At 47.5% G+C, this 26,484-nt stretch overlaps 1 protein-coding gene across 24 annotated transcripts in view; it reads right to left on the bottom strand.

Annotated features, from left to right (window-relative positions):
* The window catches only part of CADPS (calcium dependent secretion activator), a 220,803-nt gene that overhangs the window by 13,261 nt on the left and 181,058 nt on the right, over window positions 1–26,484 (bottom strand). For 13 of the 24 annotated variants that reach the window (XM_040589456.1, XM_040589457.1, XM_040589458.1 and 10 more), the window contains 6 exons: window positions 24,037–24,184; window positions 19,855–19,869; window positions 18,449–18,523; window positions 17,299–17,382; window positions 12,359–12,391; window positions 9,122–9,229 (listed from right to left, as the gene is read on the bottom strand). In XM_040589456.1, the coding sequence (XP_040445390.1) occupies window positions 9,122–9,229; window positions 12,359–12,391; window positions 17,299–17,382; window positions 18,449–18,523; window positions 19,855–19,869; window positions 24,037–24,184 (463 nt within the window). The remainder of the gene's footprint in view (window positions 1–9,121; window positions 9,230–12,358; window positions 12,392–17,298; window positions 17,383–18,448; window positions 18,524–19,854; window positions 19,870–24,036; window positions 24,185–26,484) is intronic. The other 11 variants (XM_040589459.1, XM_040589460.1, XM_040589476.1 and 8 more) reach the window with 1 other exon arrangement.

Below are 26,484 nucleotides of genomic sequence, written 5' to 3'. Positions count from 1 at the left end.
CGCGGCTTTGCAGGCAATCCCTACACTTTCATCACACAAGCAAAGGGTTCCCACAGCAGGTACACAGCCAGAAAGGATCTGCAGACCGTACTGCTCCTTTACCGGAGGAACAGCTCTGCTGCTGGGGATAGGATGTCTTGTACTTAGTCAGGTGTTCCCAAGCCGTACGCCAGGGTGCTCTACTCCGCTAGCCAGATGCCAAAGTCTCTGCCTAGCCAAGAGCCACATATTCACATCCCTGGCAGAGGTGATGGGCCACAGGCAGGACATGCCGATAACTCCCTGAGCTTCCTCCCCTGGGGAGGATCTCATTGAAAGAGCTACTGCAGCGATGGCTCAGCTCCTACAGCCGGGGATGCCCCGGCCTCAGCACCCTGGGGTTTGCTGTGAGCAAACGCCTCTGTCAGCCCACATGCTGACCACCTCTGAATAAAGCCCAGCCACACGCTGCTACACCTGCTCTGAGGAGGACAAACCCCTCAAGCCACATGCTGGTCAGGGTTGGATGGAGGGCAGTGGGCAGAGAACGCTGTGAGGGAGACCTGTGTGGAAACAGGTGTTTATCTGCGGTGGGGAGCTGGGGCGCCGTGGTAGCCCACGTTTACAGTGGTCCAGGAAGGAAGCCCACTGACAGCCCCAGCAGCACCTCTAACTTCTCTCATCCACAACGCCCTCAAACCAGGGACACCCCACACTTAAACCTGTATGTCCGCAGGCTGACAGCCCCAGCGGTGCTTCCTTTCCTCTCCAAGACAGGACAGTCCCCATGCTCGGGGACCGCATTATGCATCTGCAGAAAACACCACCTTCCAGGTAACAAGTAAAGCCTGTCCTGGCTATGTGCATCCCTGAGCTGAAAGACGCATCAGGAGCCGGAGCTCGTCACGGGGTCCTGGGTGCACCGTCAGGCTGCTCTGGGTGCAGGGGCCTCTTTCCCTTTGCTGTAGATACAGCTCAGCAAAGTGCACAGCGCTTGCTGTGAACTGTCAAATAAAACCCAAAAAACCCTGCTGCTCTGCAGGATTTTGCAGACGTCAGTTTTCCTAAATGAAAGAGCTTCTGCATAAAAACATATAAAGGCACACACACACAAAACCACTTCTGTATGGATGCTTGTTCTCAAATACTTTTTTTTAACCTATAAAATATTCTCTGCTTATTTCCAGTTTTCAAAAAAGAAATGAAGTTGACATGTTAAAATCTGAGTTTCTATATAAAGCAGCTTAGTAAAGCACAATATCCACACAATGTGCTGCTATTTTCCTGTCCTAGTTCCAGGGCCCTGTTAGTGCAAGGCAGCGATGGTATAACTGGATGCAAAGTTGCTCAATAAGATGCAATACAGTAATGCATGCTATGGAATGCTTTAGTTACACTTGTTACCAGATTGAATGGAAAGCTGTCATGAAGCGGGACTCCATAAACCTTAGCTGGCTCTTTTATAGCCTGCAAATTCCAAAAAAACGGCTAGAGGCTGCCCGGGTATCTTGGTCCTGAGCACAGGAGGGAGCAGCTCCCCGGCATCACTCCTGGGGTTACACATTGGAGGCAAGGCACTGCCTGCCCGAGTCCTGCTAAGCATTTTTGAATGCTGATATCATACATCCAGGGCGAGGTTTAAAGGAGCACTGGGAAAGGAAAGAGCCGCAGATCAAGAGAAATGAAGTGACCTGGGACAGCTAATCTCACATGCACTGCTGGCTGGCGCGGGCAACGGCCGCGATTGTGTGGGGCTGCATTGCAGGGGAAGTAAAGGAAAAGAGGGATTGAAGGCGCTGCTGGAAATCAGACAATTCATCATTGTCCGCGCAGGGGCCGTTGGCTCACCCCTGTGCGCACCGTGGGTTCCTTTGGGCAAAGGCCCTTTGCGCAGCCTGGAGGGAGGAAGCAAAGCCCCTGGCAGCGGGGGGCTTGGCCCCACGGCAGCCGTGCCCCGGCAGGCTGGGGGGTCACCCGCACATCTGCATGCCCCGGGACATCCCGGCCCTTCCCACGCTCCTCGCACCCCCAGGCTCAGCTGGCAGCCCCGTGGGCTGGGGATCACGGGGAACACCAGCACCTTCAGGCTCTCCTTCCTGACGACCCACAAGACTGGAGCTCCAATTAGCTAAAGGCTCTTCAACGAAGCTGGAAGGCAGCTTCAGAGCGCGCCGCGTAACTCGTACGCAGTTACAAATGTGCACAGACAGCTCCCAGTCAGGGAGCAGAGAGGCTGCTCCGAGGAAGGCGCTCCCTGCATCGAGGATGCCTTGGTGCCTGCAGTACGGCGCGATGGCACCTCTCCCCCAGCACCCACCCCGGCCACTCACGTCTACCAGGAAACAAATGATCTTTCACTCAGTGCCGGCCCTAAACCAAAAATCTCCGACGCTCAAAAGCACTGTGCGGATGATGTTAGCAAGCCTATGCTGACCTTAACGTAACGGAGCAATCAGTCTGCCTTCTTAGAATGATTAATGGAAAATCTCCTCTGGAAAAGAAAACAAATTAACTGTCTTCAACCAAATGTCTACTGGAACATGAAAAGCTGTTCCGATAAAGACATTTAGGAGGGGAAAAAACCCCTTACGAGCATGTAAAATCCAGTGACAGATCTAGGACTTATTTTATTAAGACTTTCCCTAAAATAAATTAAATGGAGTCTACTTAAATGAGCACTTCAGGAAAGAAGCCTTGCTAAGGGGACCGCGGGAGAGGCGGGAGGCCACGCGCCAGTGCATGCTTGCCGCCGTGTGAAGCTCACGTACGGCGTGTAAAAGCACGGGGGCTGGTCCGAGCGCTACGCCCCGCTCCCGTGTGCCTCCGAGAGGGCCCGGGGAAGGACAAGAGGCTGCAGAAGGACAGTGCACGCTGCACCCCCTCAGGACAAATAGGATGTGTCCCTTCCTAGAAGATATACGGACAACTGCGATCACAATTTCTTTATTTTTTTTTTTTTCCCAGCAAAGGCCCCTGCAGCGGGACTGACTGCAGGTGCGGGTCCGGGTCCTGCCAAGCCAGCCGAAGGCTGCGGCAGCCTCTGCAGCAAAAGCTGCACTGCTCCGGCTCCTCCAAAGATGCACGGGGAGGAAAAAAGCGAGCTGCACCTCCTGGAGCTCAGGCTGCCTAATTGTCTTCATTTCACAACTCACTCAGGAAGGGGGGGGGGGGGAGGGAAGCAAAAAACAACGCAGAAGAAATAGCTCAGTGGAGGCCATATCAGGATGGGAGTGGGAGAGAGTTAGTGCCCTAATGAGCAGTCTAGCTGCGTAGGAGGGAAACAGGTTGTTGTCTGTCTAAGAGAAAGTGGTGAGTGCGGCTGCAAGCAGATATTAGATGGGGGCCCGGCGCGCAGCCTGATATCCGTTCTTCCCCTGATCCTGCAACCCGTCCTCCTGTGAGTAATTCTAACTCACAGTGAGTAGCTCCACTGACTCACGACCAGGCTTTTGGGTTCAAGGAGGGGAAAGAGAAGGGAGGGTGAGGAGGATTCTCTTTTGGCATTTAGTTGTGCCGTGCAAGGCTTACGCTCTAGCAAGAAATGCCGTGATCCTGCAAGCATGCCTTGAAGGAGCTGCCAAAATTCAAGTGGGTAACCCCGCTGAAGGTGAAAGCTTTGCTTTTAAAAATAACCTAATGCCTAAGCATCTGCAGAGGACTTGCTGAATTAACTGATCTAGCTGTCAATCTGCGTTTTGTAATTTTTCCATATACGCAGGTGTGAGATCAGGCTCCAAATCAGTAGGTACTGAAACATACGCTGAGCTGCCCGTAGACCCTCCAGTAAACCAGCAAGAAGCACTCAGTCAGGTTCCTGGAAATTTGTAGAAGGATTTTGCTGTGTATGAGACTCACACGGTGCCCTGCGTCCTTATTACTCAAGATCTCTGATACTGAGAAGTCAGTTACCAGTAAGGGCAGCCACTTTTGGAAATAGGAGGACAGTCCTGAGCCGTGTCCTTGGGCCCAGCACTCCTGCTGGGGACAGGAAACAAAAATCCACCAGCTGCAACATCAGCCTTGGGATATTGCTTGGGCTTCCTAAAAACCCACCTGAACCGAGCTGGAGGGATGGGACCCGGCACTAGAGCCCCAGCTGAGGGCTTGTGCCTGCTGAGGATGGTGGGAAGGAGATGCTGGCTCCTCTAACGGCCGAGCCATGGCTTCTCCCTTGCTGCTGGGAGAGGACCTGGAGTGAATGTCCCTCTGCGCTGAGGACAGCACAGGGCACAGCAACCCCCCAGCCTCCCCATCGCCCTCCCTGCTGCGCCCTGCCGAGCCCACCCTGCCATCAAGACAAAAGTCCACCACTGCCGTCCGGCAGAGGTGAACGGGCTCGCTTTCTCATTTCAGGAGAAGATACCCCGCCTGGTATCCCAGCTGTGACATCGAGCTTTGAGGAAGCCGAACGTACACAGCGACAGTGAAGTGGTAAAACTGCCTTCTGCAAAACTCGCCACGGCTGCTGCCACCTCTGCGGGCTGTATCACTGCGTGATTAAGTTCTTACCAGACCTTTTGGTAAAGGCAACCTTCCTGATCTGATAACTGCCAAGGACAAGCCAAATACGCAGGGTCAATCTATGCACGTTTAATCCCCAGAAGGCAGATTAAGTGTATAATTGACCCATATAATCCATGTATCATCTCCAGTGAAATGTTTTCTATGTCCGGTTTAGGCAGACATGAGGCCCATAAGAAAGCGATCAGAGACACAGTATTACCATCGCAGTGGATTTCATCAAAGTTGGAGATGGCTTTTTAATCACTGATCTCAGAGACTGCTAGATTTAAGCAGATGAACTAGCACTAAGCACATCTGGTTTAATCCTTATCTTCTACTCAGGCTGGTGTCTTCAAGAAGTACAAGGAGGAAAAAAATAAATTAATTTTTTTTTAGGTCCTAGCAATCTTAGGAGCTTCTCTTGGTGTTTTGATCTCTCATATCAAAAGCATGTTTTTGTTTTTTTTTCAGTAAGATATTGAATTAATCATCAGAGAGAAAAATGCCATCTGCGCTATTTAGGGACTGCATCAGGATGCTGGAATTCGCAGGATCTCGAGGAGCTCACTTGACGTTCAGTGGCCTTTTGTGTACGTGCTACTCGCCTGTGGCTGGGGAGGAAACATTCTCGCTATGTTTTACATTAGTGTTTACCAATTTATGAGGAAGAAAGGTTGGCATTCACACTACCTACTAGTCAATCATAGGCTTTCTGGATCGCATACATTCTGACGGGTTGAAACCTATACTGCAAGTATCTAAGGGTGTGCGTGAAGATATACACACGTACACACATGTATAAATAACTTCCACTGAGGGGCACAACCCTCACAAGTAAAACTCCCACTGCCTTCAGACAAAATTGCGGATGTATAAACTCTGATCCTATGTGTCCCAAGCCACGGGGGACCTGAATTTTGCAGGATTGGTCTGAAGACTCGGGATCAGTCTGAAGATATTTTCCCATGTTTAAGATACACCCGCCTGCCCCTGCCTCATCATCCCTATAAACAGTCACATTCCACATGTCAATTCTGCCCACTTTCTGGCCAAAAAGTGATAAAACCTTACTTTCTACCAGGCACTACACAGAGTTTGCGATCCTTCTGCCTTGTGTGCAAAGCATCACAGCTGTTCAAATCCCAAAGCACTCTGCCACACGCAGGAGCACAGGGAGTGGATGCTCCCATGCCATTCTGAAACTCTTCTATCACCACTGCTCTCTACCAACGGGCCTTATTACAGTGTTTTAGCTTTAAATGTTACCAAATCAGTGAGCCAGGCCAAGTAAATAAGTCATGTTACTCTGCAGTAAACAGCACTGCCAAAAAGCTAGTTAGGTTTTGATTACCAGCAGAACTCCACAATCAATCTGTTCGCTCAGTGATCCCAAGAATACAGATTTTTAAAATTAAGATGAATCTATTTTGGGGTGGGGTGGAGCGGTGGAAACCTGTGACTAATTATCAGAATTAAGAGGATTAACACACAGACCACACAGAAATACTACAATAATCTTCCACAAACACCCGTATCTCCCAAAAAGCATAGCCCTGTTCTGGAGGTGTGAGCAGGACACGCAATGCAAGGGAAGAGGGGTGGTTTCTGAGCTAAGAAATCATGGTAAATGCAAAAAAAAGACAAATTAACACAGCTTCTGTTGGGAGATGGCCTAACACACTCTGCAGCCTCTGCTCCTGGGAGGAAACAAAAAGGAAATGAATGGGAATGCTGGGCAGGACTATGGGGAAACAAGGAATTAGGATTAGGAACAGCCCAGGAGCTGCAAACCTCATGGAACATGCAACAGGCAACCTTGCACTGTGTGCCTCTCTCCTGCATCACTCACGGCTGCACAGACGGGAGATTTAGCCCTATATTGCGGGAGTTTCTATCACAATCCCGCTGAGAGCAGAGGAACTGCCTGCCGGCAGGTTTAAGCTGTTTACCTGCCACTGCTGCACGTATTACCGGACAATATCCTAAAACTGGACTAAGCTTTTGGCTGCAGCAAGCCAGCATCGCCACACTAAGCCAGCAGAGGAGCTGGCCTTGAAAGTGTTAATAATCTCATTGCCTGGAGAATCTCTGCAGCTAAGAGGATTGCTCCTCTGTTGTGCTGGGGGAAGCGAGAACAAAATCAGGTCCAAGTCTAACTCGGCATCACAAATACCATTTTTGATTATTCCTCCTCTCTTTCCTATTAAAAAGGTAGCTAGCACCTAAAAATGTCCTTGGAAAATACGAGCACAGGTGCAGAGACCAAAGAAGCTTAAAGACCCCGTGGCCACGCTGCTTTGCTGCATTAGGTGAGGGCAGCAAAGGGCTGTGGCTGAGCTCAGGACAACAGAGTTAAGCATTTGCTCCCATCCTTACCGAAACGTAGGTGAACACAGCACTGATTTAAATGGGGTCTGCACCCAGGTGACCCCCATGTACTCATAAACCCTGCTGCTGCCCCACTGGCAGCACCTCAGCCGTGCTAGGAGCTGACCTCAGGCGCAATCAGCTTCTTCAGCTGCACCCTGGCAAAGACAATACACAACCGCTTGAAAGAGAATTCCAGTTTTTGGGTGGCTCGGGCTCAGCGTATCCCCTCCCCCTCCCCCTTGTGAACCAAGGGGTCCGCAGCTCGCCCCGCTCGCAGGCGCACACTCACGTACATGGAACATGTGTGAAGGTGCCAGCAGCACTGGGTCCCAAAACCATCCTGCCGGCATGGGGAATGGGAACGAACAGGAACAGGAATGGGAACAGGAATGGGAACAGGAATGGGAACAGGAATGGGAACAGGAATGGGAACAGGAACAGCTCCCACACGCTGCGGCTCCCACCTGCAGCCAGCGTGGGTCAAAACAGGCAATGCAATGTAAAAACCCTACTCCTGATTATTTTACTCCACATTGACCAAGGAGACTTGAGGAAAGCAGGGAGGGAAAGAAAGGTTTTGCACTTTTTGCCTTCCACCAAGGTAGCTGCTCTTTTTTTCAGTCAACTGCTAATTTGTTTAAAATATAGCTTGGTGAAACTAAGTATGAGTGGATCAAACCAAAATCAATATTTGTGCTAATTACAGCCTTTTGAAAATTGGAAATAATGGCCCAAAGGGTACAAACAGACCAACTGTGAATCATAGGGAAAGGATGAGGGAAAAGGCAGTGTGGGCATTGAAAAGAACAGTCCAGATGAGCTCTGGAAATCTAACTGCTCATGGAATAAATTTCAACACAAACGAGCAATGCACTCGCAGGCCCGCTGCAGATGGAAGCGACAGTCTTTTGTTTTATGTTTTGTTTTTTCTCCCCATGCCTGCTTGATGGGTGATTTGCGTCTGGTGCTCTGCGTTGCAAACTCTCCCCGGAGCGAGCACGCGCGGCGCCCAGAGGAGGCACTGCTGTGCTCCGTGCATGAATGAGGCATTCTCAGTGGATATGGGTCATGCTAGTAGATGTACACAGTAAGATTATTTGACTCTAATTCATGCCACTTGATATAATGTGATAAAACATTTGACATGAGAGATAAGTTCCATTTTAATCCGATAAAGTACGGGGGAAAGAAAGAGCAGGAGTTGTAAAGGAGGAAGAGGTTTCTAAGGGACAGGTAATGCGCAGAAAGAGAGGTTATCGAGTGAGGGAGGAGGTTGGTTGGGAAAAAAAGCAGCTTTCCCTGCACACTGAGGAAGCAAAGGAGCGAGTAAAGAAAGCAAGGAAGGTTGTTACAGTTCCAGAGCCGGGAGACTGAGAAATGGCACTGCTAAGAGATGAAAAGAAGGAAAAGTAGGAACAGAAGCTGCTTCAAACAGAAATCGATATATGGACAAATACCCTAAAGAAGGCTGAAACACTAATGCTACAGGCTGGCCATCAACAGAAAACCTTCACTATAGAACAGCTACGAGGACAGAAAGGCTGTAACGCAACACGAGCAACAGAAACAGAGATACCGGTTAACATGCATCCAAATCCAAAACAAACGGGCATCACAGGTCACTGTTCTCTTACAGTCCAATGAATTTATCTTGTGCAACAGAAAAGTAGCTCTGAACATCTGGGTCAGTTCCTACCATGCCATCGTCATCAAGGAGACCACGTCTTGACTTTACCTTTGGTGTCAGACACCACAAACATGGTCCTCCTGAAATATGAAAGTCCATTCCTAATCAGCTTTGTTTGGGTTAGCTTTCAAAATTAAAATTAAAATTTAATATGCCTAATTCGCTGCCAGTTTTGGAGTGCTTGTCAATGTAACACACTGCAAAACGTGCAGAAGAGATGGCCCTTAGCAAACGCATCTGCCAAAAACCCGGCTTAAATTTTCATGGTGAGAACAATGACTAAGATGTTCTGTTACAGAGAGATTTTCCACAAGCTTAAACATAGTAAAAGGGGTCTCTTAGAAGATGCTGTTCCCTTAAAATCCACGCACAGACAGACCAAGACACAGTAGACTAGAGTAGAGATTTAAAGCAGGCAGAGAGCAGATACGAGCCTTAGTCAGAAAGAAAGGAAAGATTTATTTATTTTTTAAAGCTATAACCAATAAATTTTCTCAAAATGTGACTTATCCTCCTGTCTTATTTTGTCACATTTTGGGTCTCTCCTGCTTGGTGTCCAAGGAGGAGAAGGCATTTACTTACATCAAATAACCTTTCTATATACATCTCCTCATTGACCTTATCACGCAGGACATCCTGAGAGTGGCGGACAAATGTCACATAGGCATCAGCAACATCCATCCCCGGCTTCTGCATGGAGGAGAGAAGAAGAAAGAGAGAAAAAAACCCATGAATTGCGGCACAGGAGGCAGCTCCACTGTGTAGCCTCGTCATTGCTTTTCCTTCTCCTCCATCTCCTGCTCTCCTCCTGCAGTTCGCCCTTTCCTTACCTGATGGACACCGAGTCCCACGGCTTTGTGCCCTGTGCCCACCAAAATACTGCGTGCGGCACACGATCAAGCAAAGACACTTGCTCTTCTCTTCTTTTGCCTACAGCAAAGCCAGTCAGAGGTATAAAGCTCTTCCTCCACGTACTGGCACCAGGAAGGTGCCTTGCTACCTTTGGTGCCATTGACCTAGTGAGTGAACCAGCAAGCCGGGCTGGGGGTTTGTTGTTTTCTTGGGTCATCTTCTCTCTGCAAGCCCTCTGGTTTCTGAAGGTAGAAAGCTAACAGCCAGAGCTGGGCTCCTGGTGATTCTTCTACGCTGTGAGGATGCGTGCGGTAAGCAGCTGGCATTGCAGGAGGCATCCTAAAATTGCCTTTCTTTTTCTGTTCAGACCCCTGACTTTAGCTCACATTTAGTGCTGCTCTTGAGAATAAATTGAGTAAACGGTAAGTCAGGGAGTGTACATCTACGGGAATGTTTAAGCCTCTGCTAACGTGCAGGGATCCTGCCTGTGCTGTCACCTCTCCACAGCTCTCTGCAGAATTGAACCAATTTTAAACAGTAACCTACAAGTGTGCAAGATTTTGGGGATAACAGCATTTCTTTAAAGAAAATGGGAACTGAAGCAGGTGGATGGGAAAATACTTTTTTTTTTTTTTTAAAAAAAATAAAATTCCTGTTTAGGTTCACATTGCTTGATATATTGGAATCAAACTTACCTCAAAGGAAACCCATTAAAATACTGTAACGCGAGTCATTACAAGAGCTGCCACACAATCTTAAATTTCCATGGCACATTGCAAGTTTGTTAATAACTAGTGTCATTAGTTTCCATTACTGTGATTTACCTCAGATCACAGAGTATCATTTCTCTGCAAGATACGATTGTCAGCCGCTGTAAATTGAAGTTAGTTAACACATCTGTGTAATTTCCAGGGTGAAAATGAGGACAGTTTGGAAAGCAGTAGGAAGGGAGTTTTTTAATACAAAGCAAACAATTATCAAGCAAAGGGCCAGTGCTTGGCCCTTGGGAAGCCAGTAACATTTCTTAACACCTACTGCAACAATGACAAGGTATTAATTTGAAAAACAATGAGGACAACACAAATGTGGCAGTAGTCAAGTGTTACAGTTTCAAGCAATTTTCAGTATGCCGATCGTGCCCATTTCAAGGTGGCATTAAATGGATTGGTTTGTACCCAGACGATTGCAACGGGGTTTGCGGAATTAGATTTAACCAATGGTTTTCTGTTCAACACCAGGATTTCCCCTCTGTCCCCTAGTCAAACAGGTTTTTCTTTCTCCTTCCCCCAGAAAGGCAGTGGCTCACGGACCGTGGGGTGGCCTCCCACAAAGGTCTGGGAGCTGAGTGGAGCTGGTGACTGACCATTAAAAATGCCGAGGCTGCCGAGGAAGCCGTTGTAACGTGGCTTTGTTTCTGGGGGAGGTGGGGAAACAACTGAAAAATAACCCAGATGAATGATTCCTGCTCTGTTTTACACAAAGAACCGGAGCACGTGGCTGGCTCCGAGGATGGGAGCAGACCCTCTTCTCCTGCTATGGACCTCCCAAGGGTGTCCCAGGTACAATGCTTTTGGAAAGCTCGAAAGGGTTATATAGCATCTTGCTGAGACCACTTCCCTGGAGATGCTTTATTTTCCAGGAAGGCAGATGCCTCAAAGGCCACGCTTTTCCCACAGATAAATGTTAATAATTATTAATTTAATTATTAGTGTTAATTATACTGTTGTGTGCTTAAATTCCTGATGACTAAGTATTTAAGATGCACTCAAAGAAACAGGAATTTCAATGGAAAGATGTCAGCATTTTCTAGGGCCAGAACTGAATTCTGAGTCTCTCTTCCTAACGTTCTCAATATCTTGTTTCTATTACTCCAAGACATCAGGATGCCAGTCTGTGCATTGGGATATTCCAAATCAAGCAAGACCTCTTAGCGCTCAAGAGTTTGTCATTTCCTTGCTGGGCTCAAAATATGGTAATTTTGTAGGCAAGGTTTATCTTGGGCTAAAAGAATGGAAACACCGAATGCAAATAATGTGGTCCAAGATGTCTTGATAAATTTATCATGTTGTCATGTGAGATCATGCAGAGCAATTGTATCGACATTAAATATACATATATACATTATACATGCAGGTCATCAAACCCAACTGAGTTATTCTTGATTTACACTGACCAGTCTAACTGGAACTGGTGTGGTATATTAAGATCTACCCTTTTGTTCATTTGTAATTGCTCAGGATCTTTTTGCCTGTAGATGTTACAGTAACCCCTCACTCCAGCCAATATTCATGTATTACAGTTCAATTTAAATGTAAATTTCTGGCAAGTTAAGTGCTCTGTCTAAGAGTGTTAAGGGTTCTTTTCCTTATGAATCAAGGTCTAATTAGAGGAGGCGATGTACAGTTTTCCTATACCAATTACAGAAAAATGGAAAAAAATTATTTTCATTAACAATTTCCCAAACACATGTTGCTAGCTCATCACCATTTCCCCAAAGTAATAAAAAAGTCATTTTCCGAAAGAGTAAAATAAACCAACAATTAGAAGAACAAAAATAAAATAGATTAGCTAATGTGTTAGATGTGTGTTGGCTCAGTTCTAACATGTCTGGACCTTTTTGTTTGGAAATTATACTGTATTTGTACAAGTCCAAATGAAGAATTAACAGAATGCACTGCTCCCTTTTTTTTTTTTTTTTTTTTAAATGTGATTCAAGCCAATTGCATAAATATGGTACCTTTTTGACACCATCTGCAAATTACTGCCTAAACAGCCTCGTAGGTCTCCGTAAGAGGGTAACTGCTCATTATTAACATCATGGAGATACTCTTTCCAGTTCAAATGTTAGAATTGTGAAGGCCCATGGTTCAATCTTGGCTGTTAATGCATAACGTGGGTTGCTACACATGCCATAAACCAAAGCATGATGCAAATTACTATGACAGAAGTTGTTTAAATTGTGCTTACGGGTACATCCACGTATTTGGAAGCAGCCTTCACCTGTAAAAGGAACAAGAAGAGAGTTTACACCTTCAGTACGTTTTCAGGTCTTTGCTTTTTCTTTAAACACTTGCAAGACCCTCTCCAGCCAAGACTTGGGACAACATAATGCTGAGCTGGGGAAAATGCACGATACAAACTACATTTCCTCTCTAAAAGAATAGGCAAGTGTGGTATTTTTGTTGTTGTTTTTTTTGAGAGGTAACTTTACTGCTGCTAAAGCTCTAATAGCAACAGATGATAGTGTGGGAGTTGTGCTTCTCCCTCTTCTACTTCAGTGAGCGGGGGAAGACGGGGTTCGTAAGTAGACATCGTTATTTTCTTTGGAGTCCTCCTTCTCTGCCCGATGCCACGTGTCTCCAAAGGCAGTGCGTGTCTCTCCTTTCGGGAGCTGCATCCCGGGAACCAAGGGAGCTCCCTGGGCAGTGGGGGCACGATGGCACTGCAAGCCTGGCAGGCACCTGCACCAAGGTGGCCACAAGAAAGCACCCGGAGGACCCTAATTTTGCCCCCTGCCTACAGAACCACTCACGGCGCGCTTCCCCTGGATTTGCAGGTTGCAGCCTGGGACATTATTTTCCCCTGTTTTCCTGGCCCTGATGCCGGCAGGAGCTCACAGACGGTGTCGGGGCAGCATGCTCACACCGTGCGACTGGAAGTGCCCCAATGCTTTCCTGCTTCCCAGACTCCAAACAGCTACATTAGCTTCCTATGATTTCTTGCCTCCTTTTAAAAGCTGTTATTTGATGGAGGTATCGGGGGGTGGACAGCACACTTCGCGGTGTCCTCATAAGCTGGCGGGGGCTGCGAGACCCCAGATTTACTTTGTCTCCGGTTTGCCACACGGCAGGGTGGCCCCCAACATCAGGGCCAACTTCTCCAACTGAGCAGTGCCCAGCTGGCCAGAGAGACCTTTTTCCCACTGTAGCATAAGGCACTGTGTCTAGAAAGAGTACGGCTGGGATTTTCCACAACGCTTCTGCTTTTAATTAGGGTAAGCGTTGCCGGCCATCTTTGTTTGGGTGTAAAAGCTCACCTGCTTTTAAATATTTCTAAAGCTACCATTAAAACAGCCTAAATATAACACGCACACAGTTGCATCTTGGGATGAATAAATTATGTGTCCCGAATGAGAGAATGAATGTATGTGTGAGACAGAATGTGAGAGTGGGTGGAAGCACTCATATGGTGTGTGTGGGGGGTGCATAATTAAGCACAATGAGGCGATACAAAAGACCAGACTGGTGCTAATTGCCGAGGTGAACGCTGCAAGTATTGGCAGCGCCCGGGCTGCCGAGCCAGGGGGCAAGCACAGAGGGAAGGGCAGGAGGAGGGTGCCCAGCGCCTGCCGCCGCGGTGCGAGCCGGGCTCTGGCTGTCGGAGGGGGTGGAAGGGGACGGGGCAGGTCCCAGCACACGAGTTTACGAAGGAGGTGGCAAAATCAGCGCCAAGCCCTGGCTCCCAGCGAAGGGCAAACACTTGTCTCTCCACCAGGTATCCCCGTTTCCAGCCAGCCGTCTGGGCACCTCGCCTTTTCACTGCATTTATCCTCACAACTTTCTCGGGAGGTAGCAAAGCGCTATCCCTTGCTCCTGCCGAACGGGAGCGGAGGAGCCCCAGCCTCCACGCGTGAAGGCGGCTGGAGCCCGGCCAACAGCTGCAGCTCCGGAGGAGCAGGCAGTCGCGGCATACCCACGCCGGTGTGGAGCAGCCGCAGGCAGGGCTGCCCAAGCTAGCTCCCAGCGAGCTCTTTTTCTGAGCAGCAGAGCTAAACAACCAGGAGAAAAGCTCGGAAAAGGATGCGGCTTGACAGCCTGCAGGATTCAAGCTGGGGTCCGCGCTCGGGGCGGCACCATGCCACGCACCTGTACTACCTTCAGTCATCACACAGGGCATGAAGGAATGCAGCAGCAGCCCAGGAAACCTGCAAGCTGAGCGTGGATTTAGCACTTTTAGGTCCAGCTTAGCGCCACCATCTCAAACCACTTTCCAAAGCCAAGAGGTGACACGAATAACTCAGGCAGCTTCCTGCGATCTCCTCCCTCCACCCACAAAAAAACGGAGCTGCTTCTCCTGCCCACTCCCCTTTAATCAGAATAACTACTTGTTTTTCTTTAAACTCAGATTTGGCTACATTTAGTGAAATTTCCAAACTGCCAGATGTTGTGTGATTTTTGCTAGGCTGCCGTTTTTCACAAAGTATGTGACTTTGCCATGAAACGTCTCAGTTTACCATACAAATCTTGCGCAGAACAAAAATAAGATCCTTTTACTTCTGTCTCCCTTGGGTAATATACAGTCTTTAGTTTTAATTACCGTAGGTGTAATTCTCCGCCTACAGAGGCCATCCAGATTAAAGGGAATTTTAGCAGCTGTCATTCCTGTGACTCAGTGGATCTGCACATGTAGACGCCCAGCCAAGGCCTGAGCTGCTGCTGCTGAGATGCACTTAAATGTAGCAACAAACAGAAAAGAGAAAAAAAAAAAAAAAAGTCTGGCCAAATTTAGAAGGGTGTTTCCCTTTCAAAGTGCTCTGCAAGGAGAAGTGGCTAGTGAGAATTTATTAGGACAACAGATGCATTAATTTTATCTTGAATTTCGAGGCAAGAATTGGAAATGAGGATATCCTACTAGGTGATAAAACTGTCTGTCACAAGACCCCCGATTACATGTCACTTGCAGAGCGCCTGGAAAACACGCGATGAAAGAAGTCGGTGGAAGGGGGTGGGAGACTAATGCTTTCTAGAGCTCGGCGGCTTGGACCATCACACTTTGTTGTATTTGTTCAGACAGGGAAAACGTGGGAGGTGGTGCAAGCATGCTGTAACAAGAGAGAGTCTCTCTATTTATTGTTGTGAAGACTAAACACAGCAAGTCACATTACTACTGCAGGCAAGGGAGACTTTTTAAGCCCAGTGCCGAAGGGGTCGGGGCTGTTCCTCAGCCTCCTCTTGTGGCTGGTGCTGCCCAGTGGCTCCCAGCAAACAAGCAGGCCAAGGCAAGAGACCTGCCTTGCCTGGAAAGGAGCAATCCTGCTCCTCTGCAGCGTGCCCAGGCTCCTTGCTGGGGGCGAGGGCTTGGCACCTTCCTGGGGACTTGCACACACCACACACAGTAACTATTCGGATGCACATCTCTTCCCGGCTGGAAGCTCAGGAAACCAAAGCTACAGGGCCAGGTTCAAAGGCTGTGGGGCGGTCAGAGCGGGACAGACTGCTTTGCTGCTGCTGGGGCAGTTAATTGTCAGTAAGTGTCCGAGCAGCAGCAGAGTGAGGATGCTTGAACCCCACGGACCTCCGTGCTGCCTCCTCACAGGCACCCAGAGCCCAGGCGCGGCTGGGGGGTTTGCTCAGCAATCGAAGGGAGCAGCACTCGGCAGAATAAACAGTAGGATGTGGTGGGAGCAGCGCAGCATCAACCGAGGAACAGCTTGGATTCATGGGGAAGGAAGGGCTGCACATTACACTGTCTACCCGGGCTGATGCCGGTACTTCCGATGCCTGGAAAGCTGCCGCCTCCACATCCTCTGCTGCTGGCACACGAGCATCTCCTCACCCTCCACAGCACTGGAGCGAGGGAAGGTATCCACCCCAAGCCCTCTCCTGCATCCCCCTGGCCAGGGACCAGCACAGCCCCAGGGCTGTAAGAAGAGCTGTGCTGCAGGGCAGGGCAGTGAGTGGGACACCTTCCCTTCCCCTCCTTCTCCAAAGAACAAAGTGTCTCCAGCACACCTGAAAACTCCAAATTCTTAGTTTGAACCCCGTGGTGGTTGAAATAAGCTGCCAGACTTTGTGTGCACACAGCTGCCTGCGAGCAGTTTCTCGCTGCCACTGTTAAGCCTTCCTACATCCAGCCCTGTTTCCAAACAGCTCCTACAAAACTGCCTCAAACTCAGCACAAAGGGCCCAAGAGTGGCAAACAACAAACAATTGCAAGTAGCTAAAACTACTGAACGAGATTTTGGAAAGCCTTCCCTGTTTGCAGAGCAGTACCTTCTGCCTCCCGCCCAGCCTCTGTGAACAACTGAGCGCAGACTGCACGTGCAGGCAGAAGGGGTGGTGGGGGAAAGTGTTAATGTAACCTTCCAAGCAACCCCAGACACGTGCATTTGGGTGCACACCTGTCTGTGAGCAGAGATATGAGAAGCTGTGCTTGCAAAGAGACACTCCTGTAAACTTTCTGGCATGCACTTTCAGCAGACCTTTGGAAATCTGTTTTTCCTAAGAAGCTGCCACAACAAAAGAAAAACAACAACCTTTTCATGACTATAGCTCTGGTTGCTGAACCCTTGCTGGATACTGAGGCCAGTTTTGCATGGATCTGGTTCTTGTCCTGCACCTTTCTAGGAAATACGTAATGGGATGAGCTGTGGATTAGTTCTGCGATGTTAGGGAGAAATCTGGCATTAGAGGCACCTTGTGCTGCACAACCTTGTGACGTTTCCCCTACCTTGTTCTCTTTCAGAAACACAAAAGCGCTCCCTATGTCTCCCTTATTTTGCTTTTTACTACTTAAGATGGCCACTGTTAAGGACAGAACACCGAGAGGAACACACATGTCATGCAAGGTGGCAACGAAGCAACTTCTTTAGTTAGGGAGATTGCATGTACGGTGCAATGATTTTTTTCATCTTCATACACATCCTCAACGGAATAAACTCCACCAAACTGAAAGATGACTGGAGATGGCTTTACTCGGTGCTACAATACGGTGGCCTATGCATCCTGGGTGTTTTATGTACTGTATCTCTGCATACAGGTTGTTTGTCCATTCATGTGACGGTTACAGTGTTCAAACATCACAGAATGGCAGAGTTATTACGTAGTTTATCTAGTCCTGGGATAGCATGAGATTACAACTCAGGGAAAAAAAAAAAAGGAAGAAAGGCAACTATAGTCTGTACTTACAGTAAATGACAGGAAAGAAGAAAACAAAGTTCCTTCATCGTATCTAGACAGTTTGGCCAAGACTCCTTCCAAAATGGTGACAAACTACAAAGACAAAAAATACTGCAATTATTTTTAATAATTGAAGGGGGGTGTAAAAATCAGCATCAATTTCAAAGAAGCCAGTGGAGCTCTCAGCACTGCCAAAGAAACGAACCACCTGTCCCTGAGCACAGCGGGCTGGGGAGTGGGTTGGAAGGTGCATTGCCCTTCAGGTGCTACGTGGTCCACCTCTTGCTGGGTGGGAGACACTCCTTGGTGTCAAGGATGATGCTGGGACCGGGAGGTGAGTGCAGCATGTGGAGAAGCCAGCACAGCCTCTCCAGACAGGGAAGTCGGTGGTTCTTGCTCCCAGTATGCAGTGTCAAGCACGCAGCTAGCTGGGTATTCTTGCAGAAGAATCGAACTGGCATATGTTGGCGGATTTTGTTTAAAGGTCTCCACTGTATAATAGGGATGACTTGTTCTCAGAAAGTTTGAAACTAGAGGAAAACACACCATCTTTCTCCCTACATATCAGTTCCCCTCTCTGTTAGCACAGTGCACCAGACCCACACAACCACCCAAGGGAAATGCTGGCAGCTGAGCTAGAGGAGCTGACTGATGAAAAACAATTTCCAAACAATTAAACCTGACATTTTGGAATGTATTTCCCACCACTGTCACCTCTAAATTAATTTCTTAGAAGAGCATATGGCCATCTTGCACAAGACATGTTATTTTGTCCGTACAACCTTATGCTAGCAGTGGTGACCATCTCTGCATGCCACCCCAACATCTAGGTAGCAGCATTTAGCAGTGCCACCCCCTGTCTGCAGCCACCCTCCGTGTCGTGGGGTGATGCTGACCATGGGGTGTTACCCCATTAACATAACACCCGTTCCTTAAAACCACTTCTGGCCCAGTACAGCAATCCTGCTAGCAGCGTATTACATCTCACACAGTTCCTAATCATCTAAGAGTCACCATGAAAAGACTGGGAGATGTATGATCTTGCCTGTGAGAAACAAGAAGCCAATTCAACATCTTAATGTGTCACATTTTAATGGAAACACACATATTAAAAATGCAATGTTAACAGTGAATCACTTCACCTGAAGCCGAAGGTTACCTTTGCCACTAGGAGTGTTATCATTTCTTTGACGGTTTCCTCAATTAGTTCATCTATTTTTGAATGGTACTGGTGCTAAAGAAAAATAAAAGGAGAGGGGGAAGGAAAATATTAGCATTGATCACAGGCAAGAGCTCTACGGTTGTCAGCCTCTCCCCTCGGCAAACCACAACACGCAGTATTAAACCGAAGAATTATGCAGCTTATTACCCTGTGCTCCACTACAGCGGCCAGCGGTTACTTACACTTGCAGGAGAGACCTTGAATTCAGGAGAATCTTCCATCGGTTTGTGAAGCACGGGCAAACCATGCCCTCTTCTGTGTGCCCGCAGCTCCGGGAGCCACACGCGGATGTCGGAGGAGAGGCTTTGCCACCCCGGTGGGCACCAGCACCCTGCGCTGCCAGAGACCCCGGGGTCCTCTGGCTTCAGCTCTGTGGGCATTATCCTGTTTGTGTTGCACATGGACCGCACCCAACGATGAGCTATGCTGGTGGCAGGCTGGCAGCGCTCGCCCAGGGCACCGCCGACCACGCAGCCCTCGGCCGGGGAGCGGGGGGGGCTGGCTGCCCCAGGGAGCTCGCGGGGGGCTGAATCACCGGGATGCTGCTGCGCCCTTCCCATCTACTGCAGCAAAGGGGCCGACCCTGCGTTACACGCTGGGCTCAGCAGGCGCGTGGCTCAAATTAAGCACTCGTTTAAACGCTTTGCTTCAGTGACTGTAAGATACATCTAAAAAACACCCAACAAACCCAGACGAGCCTTTCTGTCCCATGCAAAAGCCAGCAGGCAGTGCAGCCCCGCGCCCCGGCTGACAGCAGACCCCGTGGCACTAGCTCAGGATGGGCTGACCACCGCCAGCGCCTGCAGCATCAGCACTTCTGAGTCTTCAACCCAATTTCTTCACATGCCAAACCTTTCTTAGCTTGGGAGCTCTGATGCAATCAGCTGCAATATGGCTAGAATAGGTACTAAAATACAGTCTTCTACTAATTTAGAAAAGACCTGTTTCCAATACAAGATTTAATTAGCGAAAACATACAGTATATTCTTATTTTCAATGGACTGAGAAAATACTGATTATGACTGCTTTCCAACACAAAACATTTGATTTTTCAGTCAAACATTTCAAGCACTGGTGCTAGTCACTATATTCATTACCACTTGGCATTAATATTGTTTTAAAATGTTAACATCAAATCACATTGAAAGAGACAAATCTGCTTTAAATACTAATCAGACTTTGGGAAGGAAGACTGTGAGGGCTTTACAAATGCTAGATGTTGGCCTCAGTGTCTGATCGGTTTTCTCTGAACTGCTCTACAGTTTAGGGATGTTTTTTTCTATGACAGTAACATATCAATACAGGAATTTGGAAAAAAGAAAATAAAAGTAGGACACACTTACCCACTCTTTAGCAAACTTTTCAGATGATTGGGGACAGAAATAAAGAGGAAAGTGCAAAAGACAGGAAAAAGAACATATGAACATAAACAATAAATAAACCAAAATCTTTTCAAAAAAGAGACGTATGAGAACAGCAGCATCATGCACAGAAACAATAAGCAATGGAAAATGAAACATGATCAAAACCTCCTTTCACTGTAGTATTTGCAGGCAGTAGAACAGGGGGAAGGGGCCAGATTGTACCTAACTGACAGTCTCTTGGGGTTTTATTTTGCTCTGAAGAGGAAGGCAACCGGCTGTCGACAGGGAGGGTTCAGCATCGGGGCCTCTGCACACCCTTCACCAGGGCTGGATGCGGCTGAGGCGCGAGCCCTGCTGCAGGGGCAGGGCAGGGCGGGCAGGGCAGGGGTACGTGGTGCAGCACATCCCACCTGACGTCCTGGCTGGGGCTGCTCAGATATGTCCTCACCCACGCGGGAGGACAGGCTGCGATCTGCCGGGCCCACCCGGAGGCAAAAAACATACACGAACAAGCATGTGATATTTGCATTTGCTGTTCCCGCTTCCACGTCCTGCTTTGCAGGTCAAGACATACATGAGTTCATCATGGGACTGTAGTTATGATTCATCTGCTCAGCACAGAGACAGCCCTTATCAGCTCTCAGGATTGACCTGGCTGTTCCCAGCGCAGCTGCAGATGTAGCTATGGGGTGACAGGGACCTGTGACAGCTGGGTGCAGGTAGGAGCTGCCGACGTCCTTGGCACACATGACCAGGACCCCCTAAGGGAGATGAAGAAGGGGTTGTGCATGTATTGGGGGTGTCTTCCCCATGACATTTTCCTTCTGTGACTGCATTTTCTGCATGTGTGGAAGACAAGGATTTAGCTAACTGCTTTCGTTAGGTAAGTCAGGAGCTTTGATTAAAAAATGGCTAGCTATATTCAAAATGATACACTGTGAAATGCACTGACCGATGCGCTTTCAATTAAAAGCTTGTTTAAAAAGCAAGCAAGAGGCCTGACAGAACAAAACTGCAGCTCTGAGCGCAGGAGAGGATGCTGCCGGTGCTGCAGCCCCAGCTCCACCTCGGGAAGACGAGCCTCGGCCAGGATGGAGTCGGAGAAGGCGGCGGTTTGGAAAACGACTGCCTGGTGCTGCTTTCACAGATGCCTGGCTCGTAAACCAGCATTTCTAACAGCTCCTTCTACACCTCTTGTGAAAATGCTCAAGGTTAAAGATCGCATAGCTGGTTTGCTTTACCCAGCATAGCCCTGGCTTTCGATCGAGTTCATTGTGGCTTTCTATTAGCTCAATTATTACAATCCATAATCAGTGCACTACAATGATTCAACTTGACTTTATGTGATGAGTATCTTGCCTTGTCATGTAACAGATTGTGTGTACGTTGTATTTCTCTAAGGACCATCTGACCTTAGATATTAAATAGAAACATACTAGACCAACTGAGAAACATTTAATACATACATTTATCCCCTTAGATGTATTAAAAATTCAGAGGAAAAATAAATATTTAAGATGGTAAAGTATGTTTACCAAATGTTTTAACAGCTGCCTTTAGAGACAAGGAAATGGAAATGAAATGATGGGTGTTTGTTTCACAGGGTAATGCTCGCAAAATGCATTCAAGTATCTGTTAAAGTGAGTGTAACTGAAGGTAGTCGTGGAGGGAAGGTCTTTGGGGTGGGAGAGAAACCGCAGGAGCGAGGTCAAATAACGTGTCGAGAGAGTCTCTGCCCACATACAGCTTGGACTGTCAGAAAAATCGGCAGTTTGTTACTATCAAAATGTCTTCTCCAGTTAGGTCTGGGCAAATGCCCTTGCCTGAGCACCACGATGGGCAATGTGAGCCCTGTTTGCTGTTTCTGAGCTGCCTGCAAAGGGAACACGCATTTTAGGAGCCACGTGGTGGCTGCGGCACTGATGGAGGGACCCGTCAGCGAGTTGTGCCTGTCTCCCCTGCCCTGTCCACCCCTCCCCGCTGGGGCTGCAGGCAGCCCTGGCCAAGCCATGTGGCTGGCACACACCAGGGATGGGGGGACACAGGGACTCAGAGATGCACAGCCCCAGCTCCCCAAATTGCAGAGTAAAACACAGGCTCATAACCCGAATTCTCATCCCTCTGCTGTTTATCTGACTGTCTCATCATTCCTACTGGGGACTGGAAGATGCAGCGTGGCATTTTGTCCTCCCCTCGCAGACTGTAATAACAGGTCTATATGTTAACTTTTACCCCCCACAGCACAACCACCTTGGCACAGAGGTTTTAGACAGCTTCAGGAAGAGGTAGCTGAAATATGGAGTGGCACGAAGGAATGGAGGGGGAGGTAGTAACACTCACAAAAAGAAAGGAAAAAAAAAGGGAGGGTGTATAAAATACTGCAGCCCTAAATGGTAACTTATGCACCGACAATTTACATCTGCTTTACAGGTCTATTAGTTCAGCTATCTGTTAAAAACCTCATGCCCCAGCAACTGCTGCTTGCCACAGGAGTCAGGCTGGCTCCAAGCTGCCGTACCAAACACCTCCTTGAAGCAGCCCAGGCAGATCTGCAGAGCTAACCCTGCTGCAGCTGGGAGCAGCAGAGAAACAGCTGCGCTGCCGCCTGCTCCCCTCTCACTTGCAGTTTGACTCAGGCTGAATGTGCGTTGTGACTGATGCTCAAAATTTGGAGGAACCTGTGGCAAGCAGAGCATCACAAGTTCCCACAGAAAAAAGCAGCAAGTGCCTGGTCATGCTATATCCAGACACGGCTGAGTTATCAGTCTCATGCCATCTGAAGGCTTAACCTGACACTTTTCTGAATGCAATGAGCTTGCTTTGCCATGCTATCAGAGTCTGCTTGATCTCCAAAATGTCCCTGCCCCCCAGGGACTGTGCTAGTGTAATGCACAAGGGTTTGATCCTGGTTTGCAGTGGAGAGCATTGCAACCACAGCCCTTCCTGGCTGACGGGGCACTGCCAGGGCAGATGTTGCAGCAGCTGCAGGCTGAGGGATCTGGGGAGATAAATGGGTATGAATATGGAACAGAAAATGTGAGGGAAGTTCATGACCAGGTCTGGAAAACAATAGCCCACTTAAGATCTGCTGCAGCTGACATGGAGGACAAGGGAAGAACCTGATGATGAGCAGTATGAAACCTTTCTTGTAAGGTGGCTGCCACAAATAAAATGTCATAACCAAAACATGTATAAGAAAGCCAAAAAGAAGAGCTGAATCTAATCCAAACACCACTGACATCAGGGCAAGGACCCCTGCTGCATTCAGTGGCCTTTGGAGCAAGTCTGCTCAGTAAACAACTTTAAAAACCCCAACAACTTGCAATGATTCACTGCAAAATCTGACCATGGAAAGTTGTAGCAAAAGGGCTTATCTAGCAAATGCTGACAAGCAGCAGGGTAGGAAAGCCAAACAGTATTTGTGAATTTATTCTAGACTGGTATATGAATATTTAATTTGGCTTGAAGCCACTGTAGCAAAATGATCATTATGATGCATTTAATCTAGTCCAATTTACCATGTCTATCTAATTCATAGATCATGCCACAGAAACTTCAAGTTGCAGCTATGGCTTCAGAGGAAAAACAATATCAGCAATTAATTTAAACAGGTTTTGTTTGGAAACTTGAGTCATTAAGAACCTGGGAATCCAGGATCCTCGAGTGTGCTTATTATAGCCAATACTCATGGAAGTCACAGCTGCTGGAATTTCAATCTGCTTTTGGAAGTTATCTATTTTGGTGTTTTGGTGTGTTTCTTTTTTTCTTCCTTACAAGCATCACAGCAACAACTTGGCACTTCTGTTTACCTTATGTTTGTCTACAGAAAATAGTTACATACAGAAAGTGTGTTGCTGACATCTGCTCCAAGGTGCAGTTAATGACTCGATATATATGGTCATCATGCATCAACCAAGCTTAAAAGTTACCTTATGCATACCACAGCCCTTGCAAAAAGCCACTCCTAAAGTGGCAGGGACTCCGAATGTCTATATTCATTAGATTTATTTGAGAGCAGCCCCCTGCATATTCATCCACACACACTATACAGAAGGCTAAATACACAACTGATACAACATTTCTGAAACGAGCACAACAGGAGCTAGGAAATCTCATGACATCGCTTTCCAAAGCTGTGAAAGGAAGAACCTGCATTTTTACCTCTTGGCCCATTTCCATACTGCAAAGCTTTGTTGACTGAGCTTTGGCATCCACCATGACATTAAACATGGTGCATATTGATTGAGGGACTCGGAAATCTGTTGATCGGCTGGTTTTCTGCAGCTTTACTTCAAATGCAATCCTGGTTCTGTTAAGGAAAATAGAAAAAAGACATTACAGTTCCTTTTAAACATACTGAGGCTAATAATAATAATATTAATAACAACGTGAAACAATACGGAGAAGAGCCTGAGAAACCAGAAAGCTGAATGCTGCTGGGAGTGCTATAGTGCAATTGTTACAAATCTGCTTTTACTGAAAATGTTTTTCCAGTTCAAAAAAACCCCCGTTTTCCAGAATATACACTATTTATAAAGTGTGCAACAGTTTCAGGGAAACGATTACTTTCTCAGGCTTGATAAACAGTGTGATGATGTTACAAACACGTGTCAATGCACACCTATAATTTGGTTGCATTAGCATTACATCAGACAAGTAGCAAGCCTGATGCCTTAAAGGAAGTTCCTATTGCCCCATGATATCAACTACAAATAACAGAAACTCGTTCATCGCTTGACTAAGAGGACATTAGCCAGATCATTGCATTTTTACATCTACATGATTGTATTTGCTGGCTGGAAGTTCCTAACTGTCTCTCTGGTAAGTTCATAGAAATGGTTTTCCTGAACCACATGCGTTCACCAGAACACATCTGCTAAATGTGCATGGGTGCAGTCACACTTATAGAAGCACATGCACAAGCATCGCATGAGCCCGCACCTCGCCACTCTCCTGAGGCTTCACGGAGCTCAAATGTGACATCCCTGGCAGTTACAAACCCTGTTACACCAAGAGCTTTCCTGGGACAAAGACTGCAGAATGTGATCCCGTGTTGTATCTTAAAATACCAAGGCATTAGTGACTCTAACAAGGGGGATGCTCTGCAGTATGGTGGGTACTGCCTTGCCTTTCTTTGGAGCCCCTCTGCAGGTTCCGGAGGTACTTCACTAGTCTAACCTAACAGAGAACAATTATCACATCAGACAGAATCTGCCAACAAATTAACATAGGAGCTTCAATTTAGAAATAACAAATAATATCAGCTGCAGCTCAGGAATAACTCTGATTGTGAACGATCCCCCAAGGGTTGTGTAAATGAAAACTCATTTACAAACGTGAAACTCCCCTTCTTGGGATAAGATCTGAGCAGGTACACAGGTCCTCCTGCCTGGATTTATTAGCAAAACAGGCCTTCCTTGGAGGGCTGCTTTCCTGACAGCACCAAAATACAACCAAGTGCGGAAGGCGGGGTGGCTCCTCCATGGTATTCAACAGTTCAGAGACAGACGCGAAGAAAAATGTTGTGTCAAACCGAAATTGCTAAAGAAACCTTAGCCAGGCCCTGTTTGCAGGTGATATAAATAGGGAAGGCAGCATATTGGTTTACATCAGCAGTGGCATTTGAACTGATTTAATTACCAGTGCCAGATTTAGCCTGGACTCGGGGACTAGAATCTTGATAATTACTGAAAGGACCCAAAATGACTGGGATTTTCCATCTCCTTGCAGAGATGAGCATGTTCCTACTTACTTATGCTCAGAACCATTATATATAGGCATACCATTACAAGCTGGGCCAGGTTTTTACAGAGGGGCAACATATTTGTAGAAAGGTTGAAGCAGTTGGGGAAAAAAACAAACCCAGCTTTCAGGCACACAAGCCTTTCTTCAGTTGTACCTGGAAACTGGCTCATTTTTCCCAGTTATCTCAGCTGTGCTAACCTGGTCTGATTTCTGTAGGACATCACAGCTATAACTGCACTGCAGGTGCAGCAAAGGTGCCTTGGTTTCAATTAAAAAAAAAAAAAAAAAGAAAGAAAAAGAAAGAAATTAGATGTTTTGCTGGTGGTGCAGGGGCAGAGCAGAGAGCAGAGCTCCAGCACTGGGTTTGCTCCTAAAGGACAGTCTGACAACGGGAGGACAACTGAAGCTCAACGTTTGTGCCAGCCAAAGGACCAAAGATGAGCTGCTGCAATAAAGGGTGACTTGCTTGAGGCCAAAGACGTCATGACCACCTCATTGCACTTAAAATGTACTGGGGTTTATTCCAGAATCGGAAGACAGCTAGCCTTGAGCTGTCTGCCTTCCAGCGGGCGAGTCTCCTGCCTACATCTTGGGGACCAAACGTGCCTTCTCCTACGGTGACACTGCACATCCAGACCATCCAGACTGTGAGGAACATATGAACAATAAATGCCACGCTCACACTTGCAGAGTGGCCAGGCAATTGTGGTACAGAACAGCCACATCACACATTGCAGCTAATATTAGCAAGTACCAGCTGTATTCAGCACCCATTTTTCCTTTGATTTGTCTCTTTGTCTATTAATTTCTGCACAGTAGAATGCAAACTTCATTTCTTCCTCCTGCCTCATCACCTCTAATGCC

This window comes from Falco naumanni, chromosome 4, assembly GCF_017639655.2.
Source record: "Falco naumanni isolate bFalNau1 chromosome 4, bFalNau1.pat, whole genome shotgun sequence".
Classification (NCBI taxonomy): Eukaryota; Metazoa; Chordata; class Aves; order Falconiformes; family Falconidae; genus Falco; species Falco naumanni.
Note: the sequence above shows the minus strand (reverse complement) of the source record. Positions and strands in the feature narration are given on the sequence as shown.